The sequence below is a fragment of the Pecten maximus genome, chromosome 5 (genome assembly GCF_902652985.1).
Source record: "Pecten maximus chromosome 5, xPecMax1.1, whole genome shotgun sequence".
NCBI lineage: Eukaryota > Metazoa > Mollusca > Bivalvia > Pectinida > Pectinidae > Pecten > Pecten maximus.
This window is the reverse complement of record NC_047019.1, coordinates 15312371-15334006: the sequence shown is the minus strand read 5'-3', so window position 1 is coordinate 15334006 and position 21636 is coordinate 15312371. Positions and strand designations below refer to the sequence as shown.

The 21636-nt window shown below is 38.6% G+C and overlaps 3 protein-coding genes across 3 annotated transcripts in view; 1 reads left to right on the top strand and 2 right to left on the bottom strand.

Moving 5' to 3' along the window:
* Positions 1–2378, top strand: part of LOC117327277 (death-associated inhibitor of apoptosis 1-like) — a 38848-nt gene extending 36470 nt beyond the window's left edge. Inside the window, exons 5-6 of the mRNA XM_033884195.1 lie at positions 213–599; positions 1263–2378. Coding sequence (XP_033740086.1) covers positions 213–415 — 203 coding nt within the window. The 3' untranslated portion in view covers positions 416–599; positions 1263–2378. The remainder of the gene's footprint in view (positions 1–212; positions 600–1262) is intronic.
* A 10339-nt stretch (positions 2379–12717) lies between these two features.
* Positions 12718–16489, bottom strand: LOC117328321. Its single transcript, XM_033885845.1, has 2 exons — positions 16006–16489; positions 12718–15803 (listed from the first exon to the last, which is right to left on the bottom strand). Exons 1-2 carry the CDS (start codon positions 16487–16489, stop codon positions 12718–12720), a joined length of 3570 nt encoding a protein of 1189 aa, XP_033741736.1.
* Positions 16490–18877: 2388 nt separating this feature from the next.
* LOC117327276 (transcription initiation factor TFIID subunit 13-like) lies at positions 18878–21013 on the bottom strand. The gene is made up of 4 exons (XM_033884194.1): positions 20957–21013; positions 20448–20514; positions 20018–20115; positions 18878–19473 (listed from the first exon to the last, which is right to left on the bottom strand). The coding sequence occupies exons 1-4, from the start codon at positions 20978–20980 to the stop codon at positions 19294–19296; spliced, it is 369 nt and encodes a 122-aa protein (XP_033740085.1). The 5' UTR covers positions 20981–21013; the 3' UTR covers positions 18878–19293.
* Positions 21014–21636: the final 623 nt, after the last annotated feature.

The window sequence follows — 21636 nt, the reverse complement described above, 5'->3', positions numbered from 1 at the left end:
GTGCGTTTGCTGTCTAGAAATGGACGTTATGGTTATGGTATGCAATTCTCTGAAATAGCCCGATTAAACATCGTTATACATAGGCCGCACCAATCAAATAAATAACGTATAAATCAAACATCGTTTTACCCGAATGAATAATTAGAAGCCGGATATGTACAATACCGTCTCTTGTTTTGTCACAATGCTATTTATTTTTATGTATTTTACAGAACTTGAAATACGCCGACTGGAAGAGGAAAACAGACGACTGAAGAGAGAAAAGATGTGCAGGATATGTGAGGAAGAAGATGCCTCAATAGCGTTTCTTCCATGCGCCCATCTCGTGTGTTGTCACATCTGCGCCCAAGCTGTTAGGCGCTGCCCTGTGTGTGGGGCTATCATACAGGGCACAGTCAAAACTTGGCTCACATGATCATATTTGTTGAACTCTAGTACATGTGCACGAGCGTGAATTATTCAGAGGCGACATTGAACGAGTCAACCGAACTATAAACAGATTGAGACCGGATATATTGTTTGTAAACGATGAGTTAGAACCCGGACTAAAGGATCCGCATTAGACAGTTGTTTCATAGACATGTGGTCACGAAGTTCCGGTATGGATCAATCGTCATTGATACTGAATACCTTTTTTGTTGGCTTTTAACCAACAAATTAAATATTTATTTACCGGAAAAATTACATTGGGCGGTTATCACCAACCATGATCGATTAACAGGAAGTACATTCATAGCTAAAATTACTGCAGAGGTCTTGTTACGTTAGTCAGACAAATCACGAATTCCCTGTTCTACGAACTACGTCCCCGGTAAAACACCACGTCAGTCGCAGAGTTGAGTAATCCGTATGTACATGTAGCATCCGATGAAAAATAGACCAAAATTCGATGAATTGAGACTTTTTTTTTACCGTTTTCCTTCAAACGACTCCATTTCAATAACTAACTTTTAATGAGTCACGGGACCAGTAGCACTTTTTGTCCATTTTTCATGCCAAAGGGGTCAAATTTGTCAAAACTCTTCAATGAATAACATTGACCTTCTTCGAATGCCTCGGAGGTCAGCAAAAATGTTTTTTTCTGTTTTCGTAACCACGAAATTGTGTACTGAATAAAACGTGGATGCACAGGCGGTCGTTAGAGCAGATTAGACTAGGCTATCGTAATGTGTTGTTTCCTGCTATATTAAAGTCCGTTTTGCTAAATTCTTTTATGTAAATTTGTTCACAATTACTCAATGAGTCTTTTCTTTTCTTTTCAGGCAAGGTGAATGATGCCTTTTGCTTGTGAAGAGGGGTAAACCAGCGGAATTTGTACAGTTTTATAATCGCTTTCACCTTGTAAAAGGAACCCTCAAATACTGGAAATCATATAGTGGACAAACAAGTAAAATTGGAAATAGAATATTGTCAAAATCACGCGACTTTCTGTCAACATCGACACGTTGGAGGTAACAGGCGGAGTGTTAGATTGGAGCTCTGAGGAAACTACACAATGTCTCCATGTCAGAGGAATGTTTGTTTTTCGGTGTTTCAAATCAAATTCAAAGCTGTTGGCAACAATGAGGCTTTAAAATAAATCACATGACACTGCTCGTAAACAGTGATTACATCATGTACATGTTATTATGTTGCACTTAGGAAATATACTAGTGAGTGTGTGTGTGTGTGTTTTTATAAAATAAGAATATGTGAACTTTTGAAAGTACTTTGTATATTTTTGTAAACAAATATGACGTGCACTCCTTTTCATGTGTTCATATTTGTAACAATTAATGAGATGTGGCCATTTTGTATTACGAGTTTTATCATTTCATATTTGTTCCTGATCACATACGTGCAAAGTGTAAGTAAATTTTCAACACGAAGTATCTCAATGTTATGGAATATGTTTATCGGGGAGAATTATTGAAGTTCCTTATTTTGAAATACAATGTATGTTTCCTCCGAGAGAATTATTGAAGTTCCTTGTTTTGAAATACGTTTTCTCAGAGAGAGTTATTGATTTTTTTTATTTTGAAATATGTTTTCTCGGAGAGAGTTTTTGAAGCTTCATTCTTTTTATTTATGTATTATTTATTTATTTACTTATTTCGTGTAGAGTTTGTTATTAGAGTTCCATGTTTAGACTTCCGAATCCGTTGTTTTAATTTGTTCTTATATACATGTACATGTACATGTATAACTATAAAAGATGAACGCACATACATTGGATACCATTGATATTATTACTCAGGGAGAAAGTGGTAAACAATTTACCGAAGTCATATCATATATTATACATTGTGTTCACTTCATTGTAATATATTTGTACACTGTTACCCTCTATGCTGCACTTAAAATAATAAACAACCAGCAACAACTGTTCTAAGTATAAATGTTGAGTATTAGTTATAAGTATTCTACAGACATTGGTAACACGTATGGCCTGAGTATCGAGCTTACACGTTACCCCTTCCAAGGCCACACCAGGACTGACTCTATCAGGGCCTGTTCACCAGTCTAAACATACATAGCAATTATAATGATTAAAATGACATGGATGGGATGCCAGCTAATGAGATACTGTGATAAGGGTCCGGCCACATCAGCATTGGACACTAGACATCCATTGTAACTCAATTTAGCTGTCTGACACGGTACTGGCAGGGATCGCCAGACTCTGGTGGTCAAAGATAACACCTGACCATGTAATTGACCCTGGGGTCAATTTCTCCCTATTAACATCCCCCTGCCTAAGAAAACTTTTACGGTCTAAAAGATAATGAGATGATACTGCTCATGATACTCAGGCTGAGATAATATATACAATGTACACAAACACTGCATAACGCTTAATTGATCATTAATAAATCACTGGTCATAAACGATGTCCAGTATATACACAGTTTCCATAGCTTCAGATCTAGCTATTACTTTAAATTCCTTAGCATGGAATTAATCCAGAAATTAAGTACTTCCACAGAAAAAATGGTTACTCCAAAGAATTTAAACCAGTCATTTCACTAAATTCCAAATGGGATATGTTCTCTGATCCATTTTACTTAACACGTGTTCATATCAAGGATCTGGTACATTTAAGTGCAGTTTAAAATATCACCGACATTTCACAGTTTGTTTACTAGTACACAGTATCTATTCAACTCGAGACAATCCATCTGCATTGGCATTGTCCTGGTCACGTCGATACTCTATAGTGTAATGAAACTGCTGAAGAGCAAGGGCCCATCTCAAAAGTTTCTGGTTCTTTTGCTTGGTCCTGTCAAGCCATTTCAAAGGATTGTGGTCTGTTTGGATTGTAAACTTTACTCCACTGATATAATAGGCAAAAGACTCCACGCTCCATACGATAGCCAAGCATTCTTTCTCTGCTGTATAATAATTTTGTTCTCTTGGTAATAGTTTCCTGCTGATGTAGGCAATAGGATGTTCCTCATCATCAATTACCTGACTAAGCACAGCTCCAATAGCTACGTTGCTAGCATCTGTCTGTATAGTAAAGGGTTCATTGAAGTCCGGATTTGCTAGTACCGGTGCCCTCTTCATTTCGTCCTTCAGGTCATTGAATGCCTTCACACGGTCATCTGTCCATTGGATTTGTCTCGGACGGTCTTTTCTAATCAGATTTGTCAATGGAGCAGCTAGCTTGGCATAATTTTTGACGAAACGTCGGTAGTACCCTGTCATACCGAGAAATAATCTAATCCCTTTTTTCGTTAGTGAAAGGGGGAAATCAACCATTGCTTGAACTTTCCGGTTATCTGGTTTGAGCTTTCCTTTCCCTACCACATGTCCCAGACAGTATAGTTCCTCTTCACCAAACTGACATTTTGAAGGCTTTACCGTTAGCCCACTGTCTCTGAGTCGGTCAAAAACAGTCTTGATGTGTAACAAGTGGTCCTCCCAATTGTCACTATATACCACTATGTCATCAAAATAGGCGACAACATGTTCTACTCCTGCTAATAGTCTGTCCATCATCCGTGCAAATGTAGCAGGTGCTGTTTTCATTCCAAAAGGCATCACCTTCAATTGGTACTGCCCGAATTCTGTCACAAACGCAGACTTCTCTTGTGAATCCTGTGACAAAGGTATTTGCCAATATCCCTTTGCTAGATCCATTGTGCTGAGATATTGCGCTTTACCCAGCTTCTCAAATATCTCATCTACCCGAGGTATTGGATATCCATCACACAGTGTTACATCGTTCAGCCTTCTGTAATCCACACATAGGCGAGATGTGGTGTCCTTCTTTTCCACCAAGACTATTGGAGATGAGTAAGGGCTGAATGAGGGTGTTATGTAACCGCGATCCAACATATCATCCAACATTCTCTTAACATCCTGTTTCTTTACTTGAGGAATTCGATATGGCTGCTGTCGTATTGGTTTTTCAGACGTTGTTCTCAGGCTGTGTGTAACTAATGATGTCCTACCTGGATTTGGATTGATGACGTCACTATATTCCTCACAAAGTTGGCGTATCTCCTGACGTTGTGATTGGTTTAAGTTCTTACCAAGCTTAACATCCAGCGTATCCTGAATTGTTAGGTTGGAACCATCAAAGTCAGAGTCAGTCAGGTCACATTTCTGGACAAACATGACATTCTGTACAGCCTTGTTGTACTTGCGTAACAAGTTGATGTGATAAACAACTCGCTTTCGACGTCCACCGACATTGACCTCGTAATTGACGTCATTTACTTTCCTTACGACCCTGTATGGTCCTTTCCACTGTGCTACCATTTTTTAACTGTCCGATGGTATTAATAATAACACCTCATCACCCGGTCTTAGTTCCCGTGCTGTGGCGTTGCTATCGTACCACTGTTTTGTCTTCTGACGCTTGATTGTCAGATTTTCAAGCACTGTTTCTCTTATTGATGCGAGCCTTTCTCGCATTTGAACAATGTGATCAATGACAGATATCTTTAGCTCACCTTCTCCTGTCATGGCTTGCTCTAAAATATGTAATGATCCTCTGACTGGCCATCCGTACAGCATTTCAAATGGCGAAAAACCTGTTTCTTCATGGGGTACCTCCCTATAAGCAAACAATGCATATGGCAACAGTTCGTCCCATGCTTCATTATTTGACGTGCAGAGCTTTTTTAACACAGCTTTGAGAGTTGTGTTAAATCTCTCTACCTTTCCATTAGCTTGTGGATGATATGGTGTCGTTGTTATGCCTTTGATTCCCATCACACGGTAGAGTTCTTGAATCATTTTTGAGGTGAAGTTAGTGCCCTGGTCTGTAAGAATAACACGTGGCACGCCCATCCTACTGAATAGTTCCACCAATGTGTCTGCTATGGTTTGTGCGTCAACATTCTTTAGCGCAAAAGCCTCTGGGTATCTTGTTGCGTCATCCATTATAGTTAGAATGAATCTATTACCTTTCTTTGTTCGAGAAAATGGTCCTACCACGTCCATGGATATTTTGTAGAAAGGCTCTCTGACGATTGGCGGTTGTCCTAACGGAGCTTTTTCATCCCCACGTCTTCTGGCGGTCTTTTGACATATCTCACAAGTACAACAATACTCCTGTATGTCCTTGAAAACACCTGGCCAATAGAATGATCTCAGCACTCTCTCCTTGGTCTTTTCTGTCCCCAAATGACCTGCCAATGGTCTGTCGTGTCCCAATTTAATCACATTGAGACGTAGTGCCTCAGGTAGCACTACCTGAATTCCACGGTGAATTCCATCTCTGGACTCCCATTTCCTTCTGAGAATACCATTCTCCCAGTACAGGGCATTACTGTCGTCCTGTACAACTTCTACAGACTTTGCTGCTTTTCTACGAATGTTAACTAGAGTTGGATCTTCCTGTTGAAGCTTACTAAGCACTTCAGCATTCACTGCAGAAAGTTCAAGTGGTTCGGTATCCATAGTGACGCTATCTGTATCTTCCTCATTGACAGATACTGTCTCACTGATGTTGTCAGTGTCCACACCAACATCATCGCCATTGTCCAGGTCAGCCTCATGATCACTAACCTGTCCCTCATCACTCTCATCACTCTCATCACCGACATCCACATGGTCCTCCTCAATGTCCACATCAAGGTCCAGTCCAACTTTAACACCACACTCATTTCCCTTGACCACAGCTACCTTATCAGCAGCAATGTTACTACGGTGTTGAGCACGCGTAATAACATTAACAGACTTCGACTGTCTCTCTATGATGTCTACCCCCAACAGGGCTTCAGCGACAAGATCAGGCACTAATCCGACCTGTGCATGTCCCTTGTAATATGGCGTGTCCATATCAACTATAGCCAACTTGGCTGAAAACGGCTGTCCAGTCGCTGTACACAGAGTCTCCCGCTGACCCTTCAATATACAACTGGGGTCCACTAGGTCTTCCCGAATCCCGGGCCCCCCTTTCAAAACTTCAAAAAAAGCAAATATGCACCGATATCTTATATTCATTGGAAACAGACCAATTATCTCCAACTAAGTCCTCTGTACATGCATAAAACTTAAATTTATCAGATACACCAAGATGATTAAATATGGCATAACCAAAAGAATATACTGGTTAAGTCTATGTATATATAACGAGCTTTACAAGCAAGTGGAAACTTCTCGTACCATAAATTGGGCTAAACTAGTGATGGCCATATTATGTACTCATGGTTTTAGTTATGTTTGCTTAAACAAGGAGTTGAAGGTATTGATGTATTTTATATCATTATTAAAATCAAGAGTACGAGACATATTTATACAAGACTGGCATAGAGAGCTTGTAGAATCACCACGAGCCGGATGCTATAGACTTTTCTTAAATGAATTTGGTTACAAGAGATATCTTGATATTATATATTTGTATATGTATAACAAAAAACGAAAAAACTAAAACAAAAAAAATTAACAAGGTTTCGGGTATCTTCTCATAGATTGAAGCGGAAGACGGCATCGCCAGATTCCAATACCTCCGGAAATGCGTTGTTGCAATTTTTGTACTCAAATTGAAAACGAATATCATTTTATTATGGAATGTCCCTTATACTCAGAAATTAAGTCGTTTTTTTTTTGTATATTATGTTAGACATAATATGTCTAGATTTATATATGTTATGACATCAGAAGAACTGTACCATCATTCAAAACGGCTGTGTATATTTTCAAAGCAAATGAATTAAGGAATGAAATACTGTTTAACAAATTAAAGAGACATATGAAATTACGTGTACCGGTTTATTATCATTCGCTTACTTTACGGTAATACTGTTTTTCATTCTGTCGAGAATACTGTGACGAAATGTTTCATTTATCAGTGTATCAATTGTTGTTGGTTAAAATCGTATGCAAGTAGTATTATATCTTTTACTGTTCCTACTGAGTATAATCCTAGTATGTATTGATTTTTTTAGCCTATCAATAACAAAGGATTCATTGGCAGCAGGTCATATGATAGTACTTTTGTACGACCAGCTGGGATGGGGAACCCAGTCTGTCTGCGAGGCTAAGGTTATCTCTTATCAAATCAATGATACTTTTGGGTGATCATGAATAAACTTATACATTTTTAATCAAATTAGCCCATTATTGTTCAACAAATAAATTTACTATACTACCTGGTATTTTTTTTGTCGGCAATATTTAGTCCAGACTTACTAATTATCATGCAAACCACAACGACCTAATAAAATATGTTACTGTTACTGTTTTTTTCGGGGGAGCTCACCCGGACACATTCACCCCCCCCCCCCCCCCCCCCCCCCAAACAAAAAAATAAGCCTCAAGGCCCCCCCCCCTTTCCCAAAATCCTGTATCCGCCACTGCAAGATATTGTTCGATCCTGGCCATCAGTCCTCTGTATGTCTCCTGAGGTTCCTTTTGTGCCGACTGCAACAACTTAAAATATTGGTAGGGTCTTTTCCCGTACCTTTCCGTTAGAGCTTTAAGGTTCTAAGTTGAAGCATTTTGACCTCCTCTGTCCATCCTGCCTGTGATGATAGTGCAGAAAACTCGGATAAGAATGTCACAATATCTTCATTGCCTTCATGATTGTATAGTTGTAGCTTAAGTCTAAATGGCACAGAGTTGTTTGTGTCATTTTGCTCACTGTGAAGTTTTGCTTTCTCTATCTCTAACTCTAACTCCTTAAGTTTCCTTTGATGGTCTCGTTCTTTTTCCTCAGCTTCCATTTTCATCTTTTCCCTCTCTAGATTTATAAGTTCTTTTTGTCATTCTTCCTCTCTTTGTCGTTCTTTTTCATCTGCATCCAGTTTTTCTCTTTCCAATTCCGCTTGAATTTCAAGTCGTTTCATTTCTAGTTTTGTCTGTGCTGCCGTCATTTTAGCAGTTTCTGTTTCTTCAGTAGCCGACATTTTCAGTTCTTACACGAGCGTTATCCCTTTGATAACGGAGTCCTTCTCGTTAAAGGCCGGGGACGGGGTATAAAAGGGAGACAACTTGGGAAAATGGAGGGTTATACAAATTTTTGGCAGCCTTCACTTCAGAGAGAGAATTTCCTCAAAATCATGTTTAACAAAAACTTATCTGACATAGATTTTGTTATGGTAACATATTTTTTGTGAGGAATCTGAAAATGTATACCATGTTATGCAAGAAAATCTAATTTGTTTGTTTTCTGATTAAATTTGTTTTTCTGATTCAATTTGCAAACTGTCAATCAAATTTGAATTTACCAGTTTGCCTACCGGATGTAATTACCGGAAGTTGTGTTGTTGCTAAGGCCCTAGCTACGCATGCTGAGTAAACACATTTTCCTACCTTATCAACATTTTGGCGGCAAGGTCCAGAAATAAGATCCCATAGGCACACATACAGGAATTTACATTAATCCAATTAGCAGAGTCATATATAACAAGACATGGCACTTCCCTTATACACAAGTAAAAGATAACTTACTCCCAACAATGACCCAAATATTCCATATCATCAGGATTTGGAAACCAGAATCTGACCAGTTTGATAACACAATCTGGCATTATATCCCGCCTATGCCACACAGGTTCCCCTTCCCTTGCATTAATCCCCAATGCCTGCCTCTTCTTTTCCTGATATCGGGGATCTCCCCAGGCTCCTCTGTGATATAACATTGTCCAAAATCGTTTGTAAATTTCTTTCCTGCGAACATTATTTTTCTTGTGTTTTGAATTTGCTGTTAATTCCCACCATTGCTATTTGTTTTTCTCATTTGTAATACAAGGTCTACATAAACAATACCGACATTCATCCAACTCGTCATCCTGGGGAATAGAAAATCCTGAACTTTCTATACTATTACTTATCACTGTGCTGTCCTGATTAATTTCTTCTGAGTATTCCCAATTTTGCTCTTGAAACAGTTGCCTTATAGCATTTCTTTGGTCCACATTCACAACCAAGGTAAGTGTATGTGTGTCCCTCGCGGCCATGCTGGCTAAAATCAGATGATGGGTGGGGGTATGTGGTGTTGGGGTGGGGGGTAAGAGAGTAACATGAACCTGTGGGAGAGTCATATTGCCCTCTGGGCAGAGAGTGGAATTGCGCAATTTATCAAGATTCCATTGACTAGAAGGGGCAATGCATGGGGAAATAAAACAAAACTAATATCATTTTAGGCCTTTGATTTTAAAATGGATTTTAAAGATATATTTTTATTAGGCTTAGAAAATGTTTCAGTTTCACATTACATGTTTTCTAATAGTATCATGACAAATGAAATACTATTAAAATGCAACCCCAACAGATCCTCATGTGGTCAAGATTATGTTAGATGATGGAATGCTGTAGAAAATTCCTGGGGAATACCAATTTACTTATGCATCATATTATACTCCATAGTCATTGTAGTATTGGACATACAAATAAAAGTGTTAGAATGGAAAGAGGAAGAAAAAAGCCCCCAAATTTCAGGATAGAAATACCTGGGGATGAAAATGTGAAGATCAGAATTTTAGAAAAATTACAAAAAGTGAGAGATAGCCTCTTTAGACAGCTGGGTCATCCAGTTAATAACTGTGATATATTAGAAAGCTTACTGGACAAATATTTCAATGAGAAGGAAGGAAAAAACCGTGAAATGCCAAACTTGTGTAGTTATAAACAGACAGAGAAGAAGGATGTTGATGAAAAAATATTTGTGACAGCAGAATCTTCTGTGCAAAATTTTGTGAAGTAGCCGGGAACCATTCCAAAATTTGTGAGGGACAACTAGTAAACAAAAAAGTAACTCTTAAAGGTCATGCAGCTTCCATTCGACTTTCCTGTACCAAAGACAAACACCATTCTATACTTTGGTCATCTTCTCCGTATTTACCTGACAACGAATTTCTGGTAAATTATAGAATCTTTCATGGTATTGAATGCAGTGGGATGTTGCCAGTTCAATACAAAAGATTTACAGAGGGAGCCGGTCTTGGTCAAATAACACAGGAAAAGAAAAGGAAATATTTCAGCAGTTACAAGGACCATGTCTGTTCAGAATATGAAGAAAGTGTCAGTCATGCATTGGATGAAGAGTGCTTCAGCTATGAAGACCGAGATCAAGGGATTGAAATCATGACTGATGCAAGGCACGGCTGGCGTAAAAACGCAAAGGATTCAAGTGTGGTGGCAATAGGGTACAAAACTCACAAAGTTTTGAACCATATTCATGTGACAACAAAGGACGATCCAGTATCTCAAAGACATGAAAAAATTGGAACCCAGATACTGTATGAGAAAATGACAGAAAAGGATGTCACAATAAATATTCATGCCCATGACAGAAATTTATCCATCAACAAACTTGTCAAAGATGCCTGTGTTACAAACCAAAATGACCCGTGGCATGCACTCAAGGCATTAAAAAGGGAATTAAAAGCAGTATCAACTGGCCCAGCTTACAAAAAAGGGAAAACATGGTCCCCTCTTCTGCAGGACAAAATAGAACCTGTTACTACCCATGTCCATTGGTGTCTAAAACATAGTGAAGGTGACCCTGCAGAGTTGAGGAGCAGTCTTGAAAATGTTGTAAAACATTACCAAAATGACCACTCAGCATGTCATCGTACCAGCAGGTGTAAAACAGACACTAACTATGAACCCTCCAGACAAGTCATCGATGATGTTGCATCAAAATTGTTGTTTGGTGTAATAAAAAAAATCGGTTCTGTACAAGTACCCACAGGATTATATTTTAGTTTGTGATACTTTCTATGTAGAAAGTTTTAACAATGTGATGAACATTTTTCAAGATAAGAGGATATGCTTCAGTGATGATCAGTACTTAGTGAGGTCCAATTTGGCTGTTCTACACTGGAATGACAATGTGGATCGGAAATACACCTCAATTTCTCACCCACGTGTACCCAATGCATGGAGATCATCTAGGGGGAAAAAAGTATATACAGAACCCGTGTATCACTATAGAACTAACATTTGGAGACGGTTTGTGGGTGCATTGTTCAACTATTAACTTTATACTAACTAGCCAAGTGATATATGTATTAGTGTATATACATATAATTGAGAACATAATTGACAAATCAATAGGCATAAAAGTGACTTCACAGTTATTTGTATAGTGATATTTGGATTTGTTTACATCTCGGCTCTAGACCATGTGGTGGGTGAGTAACAGCCTAGCAACCCAGGCTACAGATAAGCCCCGCCTCCCTCCTCCCCCTCTTTAATTGCTGTCCGGTGGGATATTAAACTAGGTCGTTCTTAACCGCTGCCACCAGAATATGTTACCCTCTATGCTGCACTTAAAATAATAAACAACCAGCAACAACTGTTCCAAGTATAAAGGTTGAGTATTAGTTATAAGTATTCTACAGACATTGGTAACATGTATGGCCTGAGTATCGAGCTTACACGTTACCCCTTCCAAGGCCACACCAGGACTAACTCTATCAGGGCCTGTTCACCCAGTCTAAACATACATAGCAATTATAATGATTAAAATGACATGGATGGGATGCCAGCTAATGAGATACTGTGATAAGGGTCCGGTCACATCAGCATTGGACACTAGACATCCGTTGTAACTCAATTTAGCTGTCTGACACGGTACTGGCAGGGATCGCCAGACTCTGGTGGTCAAAGATAACACCTGACCATGTAATTGACCCTGAGGTCAATTTCTCCCTATTAACATCCCCCTGCCTAAGAAAACTTTTACGGTCTAAAAGATAATGAGATGATACTGCTCATGATACTCAGGCTGAGATAATATATACAATGTACACAAACACTGCATAACGCTTAATTGACCATAATAAATCACTGGTCATAAACGATGTCCAGTATATACACAGTTTCCATAGCTTTAGATCTAGCTATTACTTTAAATTCCTTAGCATGTAATTAATCCAGAAATTAAGTACTTCCACAGAAAAAATGGTTACTCCAAAGAATTTAAACCAGTCATTTCACTAAATTCCAAATGGGATATGTTCTCTGATCCATTTTACTTAACACGTGTTCATATCAAGGATCTGGTACATTTAAGTGCAGTTTAAAATATCACCGACATTTCACAGTTTGTTTACTAGTACACAGTATCTATTCAACTCGAGACAATCCATCTGCATTGGCATTGTCCTGGCCACGTCGGTACTCTATAGTGTAATGAAACTGCTGTAGAGCAAGGGCCCATCTCAAAAGTTTCTGGTTCTTTTGCTTGGTCCTGTCAAGCCATTTCAAAGGATTGTGGTCTGTTTGGATTGTAAACTTTACTCCACTGATATAATAGGCAAAAGACTCCACGCTCTATACGATAGCCAAACATTCTTTCTCTGCTGTATAATAATTTTGTTCTCTTGGTAACAGTTTCCTGCTGATGTAGGCAATAGGATGTTCCTCATCATCAATTACCTGACTAAGCACAGCTCCAATAGCTACGTTGCTAGCATCTGTCTGTATAGTAAAGGGTTCATTGAAGTCCGGATTTGCTAGTACCGGTGCCCTCGTCATTTCGTCCTTCAGGTCATTGAATGCCTTCACACTGTCATCTGTCCATTGGATTTGTCTCGGACGGTCTTTTCTAATCAGATTTGTCAATGGAGCAGCTAGCTTGGCATAATTTTTGACGAAACGTCGGTAGTACCCTGTCATACCGAGAAATGATCTAATCCCTTTTTTCGTTAGTGGAAGGGGGAAATCAACCATTGCTTGAACTTTCCGGTTATCTGGTTTGAGCTTTCCTTTCCCTACCACATGTCCCAAACAGTATAGTTCCTCTTCACCAAACTGACATTTTGAAGGATTTACCGTTAGCCCACCGTCTCCGAGTCGGTCAAAAACAGTCTTGATGTGTAACAAGTGGTCCTCCCACGTGTCACTATATACCACTATGTCATCAAAATAGGCGACAACATGTTCTACTCCTGCTAATAGTCTGTCCATCATCCGTGCAAATGTAGCAGGTGCTGTTTTCATTCCAAAAGGCATCACCTTGAATTGGTACTGCCCGAATTCTGTCACAAACGCAGACTTCTCTTGTGAATCCTGTGACAAAGGTATTTGCCAATATCCCTTTGCTAGATCCATTGTGCTGAGATATTGCGCTTTACCCAGCTTCTCAAATATCTCATCTACCCGAGGTATTGGATATCCATCACACAGTGTTACATCGTTCAGCCTTCTGTAATCCACACATAGGCGAGATGTGGTGTCCTTCTTTTCCACCAAGACTATTGGAGATGAGTAAGGGCTGAATGAGGGTGTTATGTAACCGCGATCCAACATATCATCCAACATTCTCTTAACATCCTGTTTCTTTGCTTGAGGAATTCGATATGGCTGCTGTCGTATTGGTTTTTCAGACGTTGTTCTCAGGCTGTGTGTAACTAATGATGTCCTACCTGGATTTGGATTGATGACGTCACTATATTCCTCACAAAGTTGGCGTATCTCCTGACGTTGTGATTGGTTTAAGTTCTTACCAAGCTTAACATCCAGCGTATCCTGAATTGTTAGGTTGGAACCATCAAAGTCAGAGTCAGCCAGGTCACATTTCGGGACAAACATGACATTCTGTACAGCCTTGTTGTACTTGCGTAACAAGTTGATGTGATAAACAACCCGCTTTCGACGTCCACCGACATTGACCTCGTAATTGACGTCATTTACTTTCCTTACGACCCTGTATGGTCCTTTCCACTGCGCTACCATTTTTGAACTGTCCGATGGTATTAATAATAACACCTCATCACCCGGTCTTAGTTCCCGTGCTGTGGCGTTGCTATCGTACCACTGTTTTGTCTTCTGACGCTTGATTGTCAGATTTTCAAGCACTGTTTCTCTTATTGATGCGAGCCTTTCTCGCATTTGAACAATGTGATCAATGACAGATATCTTTAGCTCACCTTCTCCTGTCATGGCTTGCTCTAAAATATGTAATGATCCTCTGACTGGCCATCCGTACAGCATTTCAAATGGCGAAAAACCTGTTTCTTCATGGGGTACCTCCCTATAAGCAAACAATGCATATGGCACCAGTTCGTCCCATGCTTCATTATTTGACGTGCAGAGCTTTTTTAACACAGCTTTGAGAGTTGTGTTAAATCTCTCTACCTTTCCATTAGCTTGTGGATGATATGGTGTCGTTGTTATGCCTTTGATTCCCATCACACGGTAGAGTTCTTGAATCATTTTTGAGGTGAAGTTAGTGCCCTGGTCTGTAAGAATAACACGTGGCACGCCCACCCTACTGAATAGTTCCACCAATGTGTCTGCTATGGTTTGTGCGTCAACATTCTTTAGCGCAAAAGCCTCTGGGTATCTTGTTGCGTCATCCGTTATAGTTAGAATGAATCTATTACCTTTCTTTGTTCGAGACAATGGTCCTACCACGTCCATGGATATTTTGTAGAAAGGCTCTCTGATGATTGGCGGTTGTCCTAACGGAGCTTTTTCATCCCCACGTCTTCTGGCGGTCTTTTGACATATCTCACAAGTACTACAATACTCCTGTATGTCCTTGAAAACACCTGGCCAATAGAATGATCTCAGCACTCTCTCCTTGGTCTTTTCTGTCCCCAAATGACCTGCCAATGGTCTGTCGTGTCCCAATTTAATCACATTGAGACGTAGTGCCTCAGGTAGCACTACCTGAATTCCACGGTGAATTCCATCTCTGGACTCCCATTTCCTTCTGAGAATACCATTCTCCCAGTACAGGGCATTACTGTCGTCCTGTACAACTTCTACAGACTTTGCTGCTTTTCTACGAATGTTAACTAGAGTTGGATCTTCCTGTTGAGGCTTACTAAGCACTTCAGCATTCACTGCAGAAAGTTCAAGTGGTTCGGTATCCATAGTGACGCTATCTGTATCTTCCTCATTGACAGATACAGTCTCACTGATGTTGTCAGTGTCCACACCAACATCATCGCCATTGTCCAGGTCAGCCTCATGATCACTAACCTGTCCCTCATCACTCTCATCACCGACATCCACATGGTCCTCCTCAATGTCCACATCAAGGTCCAGTCCAACTTTAACACCACACTCATTTTCCTTGACCACAGCTACCTTATCAGCAGCAATGTTACTATGGTGTTGAGCACGCGTAATAACATTAACAGACTTAGACTGTCTCTCTATGATGTCTACCCCCAACAGGGCTTCAGCGACAAGATCAGGCACTAATCCGACCTGTGCATGTCCCTTGTAATATGGCGTGTCCATATCAACTATAGCCAACTTGGCTGAAAACGGCTGTCCAGTCGCTGTACACAGAGTCTCCCGCTGACCCTTCAATATACAACTGGGGTCCACTAGGTCTTCCCGAATCAAGGTTATAGCTGACCCAGTGTCTTTTACAAAACAGATATCACGGCCGTTGACTTCTCCTGGAATATGGATAAGTCCTCCCGTATACTGCCTCACTAAAAATCCCGCAAGATTCTTTCCTTCCTTGTTTATCGGACATTTTTTTTGCAAAGTGTCCATATTTATTACAGTTGTAGCACTGTACATTTCTCATTTGATCCACAGATCTTTCCTTTCTCTGATCTTTGTCAGTGTGTGAATATTTCCCATTGGAACTCTTACCGTGAGTTTGTTTGCTTACATTCCTCTCTGGCAGAATATAATCCTCAGCGGCCTCTACCACACTGCTTGATCCTTTATTCCGTCGTATCCACTGTGCTTGAGACGTTGGCAATGCACTAAGAAAATACTCCTTAAATTTATCCATGGTATCCTCTACCGAATCCAAAAATCTAACAAGATATTGTTCGATCCTGGCCATCAGTCCTCTGTATGTCTCCTGAGGTTCCTTTTGTGCCGACTGCAACAACTTAAAATATTGGTAGGGTCTTTTCCCGTACCTTTCCGTTAGAGCTTTACTTAGATTTATAAGTTCTTTTTGTCGTTCTTCCTCTCTTTGTCGTTCTTTTTCATCTGCATCCAGTTTAAACTTTTCCATTTGAAGTTTTTCTCTTTCCAATTCCGCTTGAATTTCAAGTCGTTTCATTTCTAGTTTTGTCTGTGCTGCCGTCATTTTAGCAGTTTCTGTTTCTTCAGTAGCCGACATTTTCAGTTCTTACACGAGCGTTATCCCTTTGATAACGGAGTCCTTCTCGTTAAGATAATCCTTAACCGCTGCCACCAGAATATGTTACCCTCTATGCTGCACTTAAAATAATAAACAACCAGCAACAACTGTTCTAAGTATAAATGTTGAGTATTAGTTATAAGTATTCTACAGACATTGGTAACATGTATGGCCTGAGTATCGAGCTTACACATTACCCCTTCCAAGGCCACACCAGGACTGACTCTATCAGGGCCTGTTCACCCAGTCTAAACATACATAGCAATTATAATGATTAAAATGACATGGATGGGATGCCAGCTAATGAGATACTGTGATAAGGGTCCGGTCACATCAGCATTGGACACTAGACATCCATTGTAACTCAATTTAGCTGTCTGACACGGTACTGGCAGGGATCGCCAGACTCTGGTGGTCAAAGATAACACCTGACCATGTAATTGACCCTGAGGTCAATTTCTCCCTATTAACATACACATTTAAATAAAATGTTTGTTTAGATTTAACTTGCATATGTTTTTAGCCTTTGACCTTGTCTTTTAGCCTTTGACCCTCACTTTTAGCCTTTGATCCTCACTTTTAGCCTTTGACCTTATGTGAACGACAGAAAAATGAAGACATCCACAAAGACCACCGTCCAAGGGTTGCGTTCATGTATAATCTATAATTAAACGCTATAATATCGAATTGATCACCATGTCCGTTGATTTTAAAGTCTCTGGGTTACAGGCGTTTTTAGAATGCTGTATCTCAGTTTAATACTGATCATGTTGACTTTAAAGTCTCTGGGATTACAGGCGTTTTTAGACCACTATAGGGTAAATGATAACACAAGGATAAAGAAGATTCAACACGGTATGAACTGTGACATACAATTGTAGTTATTATATAGTGTGCTTACTTTACCAACACATTTCTTGATGAGAGCTGGAACCATAAATCAAGTAGAGCGAGAAACTGATAATAACTATTTCATATAGAAATCAATATTCTATTAACGAATTGATAGTATGTGTTTATCATGGTCATATTTAGATCCAGGACGTGGATACATCTTGGTGGAATCAATAGTTTCAGGTTTGTCGTAATTTCGTTCAAATGACGATCCATGCATTTTGATTGTTCTTCGACAAACCATAGGTGCTTAGCACGTATACAAGTCATAGACCGATTACTTATAAACGTGCTAAGCACCTATGGACAAACCTCTGAACTATGTTATTATTTTATAAAATGAATCAGGCACCTGTGCCTAGGGTTAATAAATCCGTCGGTTTTATTAACAAGCCTGTCAGTATTCATCTAGAGATTCTAGCTGGTGATCTGACCAATTAATCAGATCCGTATATCATCTCAGAACTGAATTTTCCAATAGCCCGAGTTTCTCCTGGCCCTGACGCCAGACTTGGACATTCTGACAGCTAAATATCTGGTGTAGGCCGGGGAGATGTGGGCTAATTCTCCATATGATGCCATATGAATGGCCTGGTGCTACTCGACATAATTAAGTTTACTATGGTAATGAGATGCATGCGACTTAAAATTCCTCTACAACGGTTGTCAATAATGACTTCGAATCCCGATGAGGCTAACAACGTTACAGTTCTACTTTACAAGCCAAATATACTTTTAGAAGTCCATGGATTTCATACACACGGGAATGCATTCCTTTAACACACTGTTGTCTGGTGTTTTCCGGTCAATACACTCCTCTTTTTTTTTACAGAGGCCTGCTAGTTTTTTATGAGTTTAACATCCATAGTTGTTTCATTTCTTTGTCAGAGTGAATGAATATGACTTCTTCCTCCTGAACGCGATATTGGAGCTAAGGAAAAGGAGAAAAATATTTATATTGCATTGTCTGCTTGACACGAATCGAAGTAGCCTTCCTACCGATTAAGGTGTTGGGATTATTTTTTCTTATAGATAATGCGACCGAGTTTCATTCATATCGGGGCGCGCGACACACATTGAACAATACCGATATTGAGGTTGCTAAGTTCAGGTCTGTGTCAGCGTTACTATTTATAGAAGAAAATTATTTAGGATTTCGATATTACCTCACACAAATGTATGGGCGAAAATGTCCCGGTTCCTGAAATACTAAAATAGATAGTTTTGTCAAAATTTAACATAGGCATATATGGGGAGAAATATTTCCAAAATACTGACTTAAGTATTACTGTAATACTGAACACTTCCATCCATGCAAATGTATTTTAAATGTCATAATGATATAGCCAAGTTCTAGTAACAAGTATTATAACCTTATAAATCTGTTTGTTTTTAATCTAAAGGTTGCAGGAGAGATATTTGTATTGTTGATGTTTTACTGAATGTTCAAATTAAGAAATAAATATTACAACAAAAAATATCAGACATTTTATTTCCATTGATGACAAATACATACATATAAAAACAAATTGGTGTGCATAAATACCTTCCAAATCAACACACATTCCAGAACAAATTATACTCTCAACATTCATCCAGATAAAAATATTGCATTACCATCAAGGACACATACATTTCATGAAACGAACAATATATAAGTAACGATGATCAGTATTAACTATTTACTAGATCAAAATTTCACTTTGCATTTGATAATTGTGAATTACTAGTGAATTTCATTTTTAAATCAGTTTGAAGTTGGTTACATATTTATTACTCCATGATTCAAGTTGGTTGCAACTTCACTACTCCATACTTTAAGTTGGTCAATGTCTTTTTCGAAGAAAAAAAATATATATATACATGAACCAAATATAGTCTATAATAAATCACTTTGTGGCTGTAGCATATTTAATTTCATCAAATGCCTTTCTTGCTTTCCTAAGCTCTTCACTCATCATCAGCAATTCTTTAACACGGGAATATTTCTTGGGGTCTTTTCTAATAAGGAAAATGATATCTTCTACTGATATTCTTCCAGGTCTTCCAACTTCCATTGCCTTTTTGGTCTAAAAGAAAAACTTGATTGAATTCAGCAATTCAATTTCCTGTTCAAATGATAAATGTGTTGTTTCTCTTTTATTATAGACAATACTTAAAGACAATATCATATCAAGTCATTCATGATGGATATTATGACTGGTACTTGTCCCAAAAATATAGTTTTATTAATTAAACACAATTGGTTGGTTTATTTAGTTTAACGTCCTATTAACAGCTAGGGACATTTAAGGACGTGCCTGGTTTTGAAGGTGGAGGAATGCCGGTGTACCTGGAGAAAAACCACCAACCTACCGTACGGTCAGTACCAGACAACTGCCCCACATGGGTTTCGAACCTGCAACCCAGAGGTGGAGGGCTAGTGATAAAGTGTCGAGACACCTTAACCACTCTGCTCCTATTTTCATTAAACACATACATGTACATATAAATAAATGTACTTTACATGAAGTAAAGTCCATTTATTTAAACATACATGTATGCGTAATATCTTAAAACATTTCAAAGGTATTGAGTTTGAGTCCTAAAATATTGAGCATTTTATGAGGTTACCATTTCAGTGATGTAGTCAATAACCAAATCCTCTAGGATATCCACTGATTCTGTGTAAGGATTTCTGTCATCTCCAAAGCCATACATCATGCAGCGCACTGAAATATACAGAGCAGTTGGATTTCATTACAGTTTTTGAGTTAGATAATATATAAGTACTGATAATTAAATATAAGTATTAGTAAAAGATACAAAGATAATGACCTGTTAGAAATAACATGTTGGCATGAAATACCAACTGTCTTAATAATATTTTGCCTATAACGAATTTGAAAGAACTTATGTATGATCATGAGTTGACAGAAAGATGTAGGTGTAAGCTTAGCTAATTACTGCTGTAAATTCAATGATGTAATTTCGTCGCCATATAATTGATAATTTATCTAACTAATTTTGGGACTGAAATAGCTTCATTCCAAATTATACTCACATTCTTTTGAAAATATCTTATTCCTTCTTTCCAGGGGGGCATCATCCTCTGTCTCCTCGTCTTCAAACTGAAAGATCGCAATGGTGTGAATATTAAAACCTGTCGTGGTCTAAGGGAAATAACTCTGTAACTCTGCAGGATGACATCAGTTTATTTATCACTTGTAATCGTACATTGGCGATGTCATTATTTATTATGTAAGCCGTTAACCGATATGGATAACTATGATATCTTTCCAACATCACAAACACTCTTTTGCAACTAATATTAGATTACTACAAACTCCAATTAAATATTACTATTATTTAAAATAGTACGAGGACGATCGCGAGGTACCGTTTTGTCTTACTGATTAACAAACATAGTCATTACGTAGTCAAACGTACAGTTCTCAAAATAATGGAGGCTTATCAAATGCTCAATTTAACTTAATCATGCCTAATTCACTACTATTAATCATAAGTTGTATTAAATGTTTAATCTATCGACTGAAGTCGTTTCAATCTTACTTGATCCTTTTCTGCTTCAGCCATTTTGTAAAATGTTTATTCCTGTTCGGGATTTTTACGTGTTTTCATTGGATAATATTTGACCAATTTGTATTTGAATTAAATTTAACACTATTAAACATTAGATGTTTATTGTTATTTGAAAGTGTAATAAAGCAACTATTAAATGATATAACTTTATACAGAAAACGTTTTACAGTTTATTTCATAATCACTCCGGTACTGCATTACATAAAGTAAACTTCCGGTGTTATAACCTTCACGTGTTTTGGAGCCCAGTTGCATCAGTTAAAAAAATGGGAAATGCTAATGCACCCACAGCTCCGACAACACCTGCTGCTCCCACAACTACAGGAGATCCTCCTAAGAAGCTAAAACCATGCTGTGCTTGTCCTGAAACCAGAGGACCAAGAGATGAATGGTATAGCTTTCACTTTGTATGTAGATGATGTACTGTCAGTGACTGGTTATTCAAGTAACTGTGACCATATAAAAAATTATATATCAGTCAAATTGTGGTAACAGTAACCGGTCATTTCGGCTGTTGGTCAGTTGAAATAAATGTGTTGTGAAAATGTGACTGAAAAGTTATCAAAATTGAGTTTAGTTTCCATATGAGTGGTTAAAAATTACAATGCAGAGCACAGGCGTCTGCTTCTGGTTAGTATTTATAGATGAAG